Below are 9,798 nucleotides of genomic sequence, written 5' to 3' on the forward strand. Positions count from 1 at the left end.
TATCAGCGCAGACCAGGCGTGTGAGACCAATCTCGGCGGACCAACGTCGAGGTCTCCCATTTACTCGCGAGTCCAGCGACCTGGTCACAGGGATGGGTACATGTACGATGGTCGAGATCGCTCGCTGGCGGATGGAAGGCACGGGGTAAGGATATCAAAAAGGGGTACGAAGGTGATGGCAGCTGGTTTGGATGCTCGATGGACCGGAACTATCGGTCCTCCTCGGCCCAGTCGCTGGCTGCCCAGGCAGGAAGCGGGTCTCGTACTCCCATCCTGGGCCGCAGTAGCGCCACGCGTGCAGATACATGACCAGGTCCGACGGTTTCGGGTCTCTGTACTTCACTTTGCACTCGTAGCAGTGCGGGTCGACCGTCATCTTGTCGTTCGTGAAACTCGAATCCGGTGGCTCCGATCCCGTCTGCGTTCCCACTGTCCACCTTAAGCGACTGTTCCTGTTGCTGTTGCTGTTCCTCCTCCCCCAGGCCGGGCGTCGAGGACGGCGAGGACCCGTCCTTATCGTTGCTCAACACGCGTTCCTCCATGTCAAGCTTCGGCTTGAACAGACTCATCTCAGAGTCTCCGTCCATGCCCAGCCAGTTCTCCGCGTTGTGGATGCTGATCAAGTCTCGCACCAGCTCTTGGTCCGTCTTCCCGATGTTACCACCTTTACCCTTCTCTGGCCCGAATACCACGTGGTTGTACAGCGGGTCGTTTACCACCGGGTAGCCCAGGTATTGAAGATGCACGCGGATCTGATGCATCCGGCCTGTCTGAGGCTTGCACAGCACCACCGACGACTTGCCGTTGTAGCTGAGACGCTTGAAACGTGTCACGCAATCCTTCCCCTTCTCGGACACCTTGCACACGCCGATCTTGTAGGACACCACCTCGATAGGCTCCGAACACACCACTTCTTCCTCCGGAAACTCGCCCTCCACTCGGCACACGTACTGCTTGTGAACCTGAAATTCGAATCTATCAGTCTTACGGTTCTCGGACTCTCGCTCGATTTGGAATTATCATCGGTATTCGACTAGCAACTCCGCGGTTTAATTCCTCGTAAATTTCTACCACGCATCGAACGCTATCCGACACGGTGTTCTTTTTCTTTCAGCGTTTCTTTCAGCGATCTCAACAACGTTTCCCAATAACTTAGCCTCGCGCTTTTTCCCAGAATTTCTCGGAAACCCTCGAGCCAGTTTCCCTCGCATGCCACCGGGTTACGAAACGAACCTGTCTGTTTCTTATTTGGTGCTCCATCTGCCTCGCCTTCTTCGGCGTTCTACCGAAAAGGAGAATACCGCTGGTCAGTCTGTCCAGCCTGTGGATCGTCCTCAGGTTCTTCAGGTTGTACTCCTTCGCCAGGATGAATACCACGGTGTTGTGCCGGTATCGTCCGCACGGGTGCACCTGCAATTCCAACGGACACTCTCGGTTTATTTGCCGGCCAGACAGATTGGACGTCGCGAGAGGAAACAGGGAAGACGGAGGATCGTGCGATCGGTCGGGTTTCGCTTGGTTAAAAATACTCGGCTAGGAGAAAGGAAAAGCGGGTATACTATCGTGTTATCGCGTTTACAGGAACCGGAAGCGTGTTCCTGGAACGGATAATCTAGTTTCACGCCACGAGTTTCGTTCCTGAGAATGGCAGTTGTCCGGAGTGATGTCCGAGGTTGCAGAGAATCTTTTCAGCGATCCGAATCCTCCCGGGATAAATAAAAGCATTCGACCGGAAGTTAAGGCCATCGGGATTTCTCGGTCTCAAAGTGACCACTCGGTAGAAGCTAAAGGAGTCGAGAAGGAGATACATTGATCATCTACGTGGACTGGGAAATATTATACAGAGAGGTAAGACGAGCTTTGAATATTATTTCTTTCGATTTTCCTCCGTTTGTGGATATCTTTTACTATGCTTTTATTAGTAAGAAAGGATATTAATTTTTAATGTTAATTTTCTAGAAATCTTATAGAATTTTACATCTTACTATAGACGATATTATCTTCTAATATTAGTACTTCGAAATATCGGATTATCTGGGCTATCTTCGATCTAGCAACATCATCGTTTCTAAAATTGACATCGTTAAGTCTTCTAAGATTATCTCTGTTATATTTTCTCGGGAATTGAACTGAAGTGTTTTTATCTCTCTAAGGATTCGAATAGTACTAAAAACCGTGGTCTAACGAAAAAGAAGGAAACCATTTTCTACTGTATTTTTACCATTAAGAACGAGAATAAATTTTTGTTATAAATATCTCAAAATTTTGTATAATTCTGCATCTTACTATACCCAAATTATCTTCTAGGATCGGTACTTTGGAATTTTCGATCTATGAACGTCATTGTTTTCTATAATCGAAACCTTTAAGTTTCCTAAGACTATCTCTGCTAATTTTCCTCGACAATTGACAAAACCAAAGCGTTTCTATTCCTCTCTGCAATGGAGAAAAGGAGAAAAGGAAAATCGAAGAAGGAGGACTCGATCGATTTGTTCTCAACAGACACACACGGCATCCATCCAGCCAAAATACCGTGCGATTAAAAATGCTTGCCACCGATCAGAAGGTTGGTCGTGGAAGCGAACAGGCGCGCAGTGAGCAAACACGAGGAAACGTCGCAGTGAAAAGCCGCGGCGTCGCGGCGCTGTCCGCCATTATGGTACCGGCGTCGGGCCAGAGCAAACGTGACGCCGCGGACACGTGCACACACGCGAACGCACGTGCAAACACGCTTCGTGCACGCGACGACCCATTTCTCGATCCGTATTCGATAGAGGAGGAAAAAAGCGATCGGCTTCGCGACAAAAGCGAGCGATTCGTCGGCCGAGCGTTGGTGAGTACCGCAATGTGGACGCAGGATCGGACCAGACAGAAAAAAATCTCACCAGGATTCTCCCAAAGTGGAACACAGATGGTCCGAAGGGTGTTTAATTATTTGCTTATCTCGGAGAAGGGATAGTTCCCGAAGCTGTGACAGGAGTTAAGCTCGGAGTTACGAGGCTTCTGGTTGCTTCGCAGCATGAAAGGGGGATCAAGAGCGATTGCAGCGTCAAATGCTGATGGAAGAGACGGGGATCAAAGGTGTTTGCGTTCGTCGATGAATTAATTCCGTGAATCGATGAATTAATTTCTGGAGAATTCGGTGAATATATTTTTAACACTATGCTGTCCGCACGTCTATTCTAGATTTTTTCGTGTCGCGCCGGTAGAACTGACTTACATCATTTCGCTTTTCACCGGCGATTTTTCGAGGTTTTTGTTTACTAACATTATCGTCAGTTCCCAAGACTCAATCCTGTCCCTCCATTTTCTCGAAATTGTGAGAGGTAAATAAGTACAAGATTTTTTTGTAACCACTGGCACTTAACCGATAGTTTTCGCTTGGCACCAATGTGGAACCACCGGACGTCATAGTGTTAAGAGAGGAAGAAGAAGGTGAAGGACAAGTAAAAGGTTCGGTATACCTGCAACCTAACGAGGGTACTTAAAGAGTTAGGCTAAACTGGTTCAGCGTCTAATCCTACCGGAGTAAAATTTCAACGACACTGTTAAGCAGCGTAATTCCCTGATCTGCGGATGAAGGCCACCTGTTAACGAAGAATCCTCGCAGTTCAATCTGTATTCGAGCACAAGTGGCGTAATAAAATCGCGGGATATAACCGTGCTCTGTGGAAGACGTATAAAACAATGCGCCGTGAGCCGAGCAGCTTTCATTGTCAACGCAGCTCAGTCAACACTCGGTTCCATTAAGGACAACCTGTCACCGGCCTAACCACGAGGAAGCAATATAACAGCTGAGCCATGTGACCACAGCTATACGAGCTGACGTATGACCATCTGATCCGGTAATCAGACTCCTTTCCTTCCTTCCTTTTGCTTAATCTTCTCTCCGTGTAAAACTCCCGATTACGTGTTATCGTATCTCGCCTTCTCTCGACATTCCTGCAACCCGAGACCTCCGATTAACTTTCCACGATTAGAATTTCATTCAACCGCGAGAAGAGGGAATTTAATTCGAGATCTGGATCGCGAATAGAACCAGACAGGGAAATATGATTTATTTCGCGGCAAGGGATCGAAGGAGACTCGTTTAAAAGAGAATCCAACAGGGAGAGGAAGAAGAGGATTTCAGCCTCGATGGACATCGCGAGAAAATATGGAAGACACTTTACCCGACGCGGGAAAGACAATAACCATCTTCGAAAATGTACCAAGTGCAGGCAATTTGCGCAAAGTGCATTCTACGATGCAAAAGGAGCTTCAGTGCACCTACAGTATTTATCACGATTAAACGTCATTACGAAATAGGATGGAGCTGAATGAAAAACTAACGTCATTCTCTGCTTCTTCTTCTACCCACGGTGCATACGTCGAACCAATCCTCGAGATCACAAGGGCAAGAGTAATTACGTAAATGCGAGATTACAAAGACACGATAGGAAGCGTTTTCAAGCCAAGAGTAACACCGATGATTCACAGGCGTAATTACATAGACACGAGAATCACGAGAGTACAATAGCAAGGATATATCGAAGCTATAAGTAACATTGATATAATTTAAAGACCTAGTGATGAATTCAAACGATTTACACGATTAATTCGATGGAATTAGACATAGAAACACCGTATATGTGAACAGCAAGAATCTTTGAGATCACAAAAGGAAATATAATTACATAAATGTACGGATTATACATCATAGCGAGGATGTTAACTCTGAGGATTCTCAGACGTATCGATGAATCAAAAGGACCTGGCAGGCATAGTTGCATGGATACAAGGATCACAAAGATAATATAGTAACGATGTTATCTCCACAATGAAGAAGTTGTTTAAGCACAGTTACGTAAATAGAAGGATTACAAAGGTGTAATCACTGGTGTAACTCTGAGGATTCACAGATAAATAATTTTTTGAAGCAAAATTACATAAATAGAATCACAAGAATATATCAGGAAGATCGTTGACCTGGTATACAACAACTGACGATCCTCAGGCATGGTAATAAATTCAAAGGACCTGTCAAGGATGTTAACTCCTTGATAAAGAAGCTGTTTAAGCACAGTTGTATAAATAGAAGGATCGCAAAGGTGTAATCACTGATGTAACACTAAGGATTCACAGATAAAGGATCTTTCGAAGCAAAATTACATAAATAGAAGAATCTCAAGGATTTACCAGGAAGATCGTTGACCCGGTATTCAACACTGACGATTCTCAGGCATGGTAATAAATTCAAAAGACCTGTCAAGGATGTTAACTCCTGATAAAGAAGCTGTTTAAGCACAGTTGTATAAATAGAAGGATCGCAAAGGTGTAATCACTGGTGTAACACCGAGGATTTACAGATAAAGGATCTTTCGAAGCAAAATTACATAAATAGAAGAATCTCAAGGATTTACCAGGAAGATCGTTGACCCGGTATTCAACACTGATGAATCTCAGGCATGGTAATAAATCGAAAGGACCTGTAGAAGCAATTGGCTGGAAGGATGTCGATAGGTCGATAGGCGAGGAACTGTTAGAGGTGTAAATAGCACATAAACAGGAAGTAGCGGCTCGTAAAGACGCGCTGACAGCCGGTCGACGATGAGAGCCACTCGATTTGCCCGATAATCCTGCTCTTCATCCCCCAGCTCGTCAACCCCCTTTCCTCGTCACTCTCTCTCTCTCTCTCTCTCTCTCTCTCTCTCTCTCTCTCTCTCTCTCTCTCTCTCTCTCTCTCTCTCTCTCTCTCTCTCTCTCTCTCTCTCCCCCCCCTCTCTCTCTCTCTCTTTGTCACCACCGTATTGTCTGACCCACTCACCGGCAGGCCCGGATGTGCTCCAGGCGGGTATATATCGCCAGGCACCCTAACCACCACCCTAACCCTCACTCCACACCCCCATTTTTCAGGTCAAACTATTTTTTATCACGCTAAGAGGCTTCCGCGGTGGACTTAATTTTTTAAGGCGATTGCCCGCAGCAAGCTGCTCCACGCGTCGCCTTTCATCCCCCGTTTTCCGCCATTTTCTCCATCCACCCAACCTTCGGAGCCTTCGAATCACGAAAATTTCGTTAAAATTCCCAATTTTATATTCTATTCCGAAAATTTTATTTCTAACTCTCGCAATTCGTTCTTTTTTCCATCCCCGAACTTCGCAATGTAGCTCGAATTTCACGGAAATGAAACATTTCGAATTTGCGAAGTAAACGCGAAGTAAACGCGGACAAACAAATTCGCGAATCTTCGTATTTCGGTAACCACATCGGCCGATACTTTGTTTGCATATTCCGTTTACGTGACCGAGTATATCCCTCAGCCTCACCGCTGCAAATACTCACCCTATCATTTCTCTCTCCGTCCTTTCATTTCTCCCCAATTTTCCCCTTTTTCCCCCGGACATTTCGAGCGCGTAATAACACGCTGGCCGAGTCTGTATCAATCGAACGTTTAGAGGGACGTGTATACGCGAACGAGCTGAATTCGTAAACTGTTTGGCAGCGGGGGTTGCTACCCCCGGTTTGAAATCTAACGCGCGGGACAAAAGGCCGGGAAATAAAACTGATCCCGCGCATTGTTCGCCCCGGTGTAATTAAATGATCATTCCGCGGCGGCGAAAATGTTTTTGCGGCAATTAACCGAACGCGCGGAATGGTAATTAAGCGTCGCTTAACGTTTCCCTCTGGCTTTGATCCACCGCGGCCGAATTAAACGTGGAAACAAAAGCGGGGACACGTCGAACCCGAATGCAACACCGAGAAACTTCACGTCGCAAGTTTCATTTTTTCCCAACCCTTTTCCTCCCTTCCCCTCTGCTCTCGCCTATTTTTCCCGTCGAGGTCGAATGCCGCGCCGGTTATCGAAACCGGAATTTTTTCAGTCCCTTTTCTCCTTTTTCCGCAGCGATAGTCACGGGTATCGCGGGAAAATAACATTTCGTTGGACAGAGAAAAAGAGTAACAGGTTTCTTTGACGCGCAGAGGGACGTTCGATTTCTCGTATTCGCGGCGCGATCGGCATGCGGGATTTTTCTTTACCGTGGTAAATTCCACCGGGAGATTTATGGCTTTCGGCTGTTCCAGGGGGTTGCAATGTTTTGATACAGCACGATTTTGCATCGCGGGAGACAGTTTCTGCGAGTTTTCGCCATTCGAGATTTGTAATTCGAGTAATTATATTCTGAGAAATCGGGGATGCAAAATTCTAGAAAATATTGACCTAGGATTTTAAAAATTTCGAATTTTTTGAAAGTGGAAAATTATTCGTTCGTGTTCAAATTTTCATCCCTTCTCGTTTAAAAAATTTAATAATAAGAAGTGTTGTAAAGTAGATTATTCTAGAATTATTTTTCGTTTGCAAAAATTTACGAATGATAATTCTTGTAGACTACTATTTAAAAAATAATAATTTAGAATTTTAATTGATATTAAGATCCTAAATCAACATTGTTCAAAAACATTCACAAGTAAGAAATTTTGTAATCTAGGCCTCAAAAAATATTTGTTTAGAATTGTTAAGGGCCTTAAAAGTTTGAACCTTCTTAAAAAAATTTAACGATAAGAATTTTTACAGTCTACTCATTAAAAAGTATTAATTTACAATCGTCCTCGGAGATTTTCGTGCTTCTTCTCCTGTTGAAGAACCGAACGGCAATAATTCTCGCGACTGCGCCGAGGAACGTAAATTATTCTGAAATATCGCCGGTTCCAAGAATCCCCATAGCATTCCGCAAAATAGAAAGTAGCCGTCATGAATAATTCCGTACTTTTCCTAAATCACTTGCACGTCGGCTAAGCCGGTTGCGAAACGCTCGACAATCTCCCGATGACATTTTCGCCGGCTGTCAAGAGATCGGGAATGATTAACCGTTCGGCCGATCCCGGTCGCCTCGAGCGATTAGCGCCGCGCGATTCGCGCGGGATTCCAGCGATTTTGCAATTCTTCCGAGCCTGCTGTCGCGCATCCTCGATCGCATCTAAACGAGGGATAATTAACACCGGCTGTTACGCGACCGTGTAATTTTCAATTACCACGCGATTGCTCGATCGAGGAAAGAGGATCTCGTCGACCACGATAACTACCAGGTGTCCAAGAAGATCGCGAGTCTACCAGACCGTATCGCAAGATTATCACACCTCCGAACGACTTTATAATTCCCATGAAAATACTCTCGGAGAAAATAGAAGGAAGAAGATTACTCTGAACCTTTAACTTTTTTAAATCGCGAATCGGTGTTCGAACGAAACTCGTGACTAAGAAACGCGGCTACGAGCCGTCATCCGAGTCTACCTTCGAGTGATTCATCGTGACCGATAAAAATGACCGTTACTTGTAGATATCGCGAATGGAAAAGGAGATAAGGCACGAAGAACGTACGTGCTTTTCCTTTATTTTTTCGAGTTACAGAGAAAAAAGATACGGAGTTGTTGCGCAGCGTTTAGAGAGATTAATATAGATGAGAGCGAGGGGTTACCGGGAACGGGTGGAAAGTATCGTAGAAAGCGAGAGAGAGGGTGGAAGATGGAAGGAGGAAAGCCAGGGAAATTGAGGAGAACGCGTCGGAAAATTGCCACGCGATTATTCGCGAGCCGTTTCGCCACGTCGAAGGCCATCGAGTTGCGGAACGATGAGTAAAGCCAAGCGACCGGGATAGGAAAAAATTAGTAAAAATACACCTGCATGGTCGTGCGTGCGGTTAATTGGCAGCCAAAGAAACGGAAACTTACCATGACACAGTAAGAAGGGACGGGTAAAAGAACGCGAGAGGGGAGGAAGAGAAACGTGCCTGCGTTTGCGAATATTTCAACGACGATCGAACGCTTTCCTTTCTTTTTTTCTATTCGGGTTTTTACGGATTTCTTTACGAGAAAATTCAGACGACGATCGAACGCTTTTCTTTTCTTTCTGTCAAATTTTGGGATTTTTTTATTGGAAAGATTCGAGTGATTTTTCTTTCTTTTTAAATAAATTCTTTGGGGCACTTTGAATGCAAAGATTCAGACGATGATCGAACAACTTTCTTTTTTTTTTCTTGATTCTATTTTGGATTTTTTAAATGCAAGCTTCTTTTCCTTTTCAATAAATTTTTGGCGATTTTTATAATGGAAAATTCTTTTTTGAATTGATTCTTTTGGGACTTTTTTAATGCAAGGACTTTACCGACAATCCAATGAGTTTCTTCTGTTTTCATTGGATTGTTTTGGATTTTTTTTTTACAGGAAAATTTAGACGATATTTGGAAGCTTTTCTGATGTTTTTGCGGGATTTCTTTCTGATATTTCTGTACGGAAATTCAGCGAACGATCGAAGGTTTTTCTTTGCTTTTTTATGTCGATATTACGTTGATTATGTTGATTGATTTTGGATTTTTTTTCACGCGGTTTTTCTCGATAATTTGGGTTTGAAAATTGCGACGAGTCGTGGCCACGTGTTTGCGAGACTGGAATACCTTCGAATTCCGAATAACGAGTTTCCTCCACCGACGGGTCACCGCGATGAATTTACCCGCGAATAATTAACCGGCTATTTTCAGAATTAGAAAGTCAGTCGAAGAATTTCATTGAATGGCGCTTTTAATGAGCTAGTAATTAACGAGTTAAATAAACCGAGCGACGTGTCCGATAAATCGCGGGTTTCACGGTCAGAGTATCGCGTGTAGGTGTACAAACGCATGTGACTTTTTAAAATTAGAGCTTTTTTAAATTGGAAAATTCCTTCCGCAATTTAAACACCCACTATTTATCCTTGTAAAAAAAACCCACGGAATCGTTCTAAATTAGACGTTTCATTTCACCAAACATCCCCTATTCTCTAAA

At 44.4% G+C, this 9,798-nt stretch overlaps 1 protein-coding gene across 1 annotated transcript; it reads right to left on the reverse strand.

Annotated features, from left to right (window-relative positions):
* Positions 1 to 209: 209 nt before the first annotated feature.
* On the reverse strand, positions 210 to 4,337 carry LOC143221107 (pseudouridylate synthase RPUSD2-like). Its single transcript, XM_076446634.1, is given in 8 exon segments — positions 210 to 259; positions 262 to 433; positions 435 to 962; positions 1,234 to 1,410; positions 2,997 to 3,130; positions 3,525 to 3,707; positions 3,758 to 3,942; positions 4,333 to 4,337. Coding segments are annotated over 8 exon segments (1,434 nt in total).
* Positions 4,338 to 9,798: the final 5,461 nt, after the last annotated feature.

This window comes from Lasioglossum baleicum, unplaced genomic scaffold (assembly GCF_051020765.1).
Source record: "Lasioglossum baleicum unplaced genomic scaffold, iyLasBale1 scaffold1907, whole genome shotgun sequence".
In the NCBI taxonomy this organism is placed as follows: Eukaryota; Metazoa; Arthropoda; class Insecta; order Hymenoptera; family Halictidae; genus Lasioglossum; species Lasioglossum baleicum.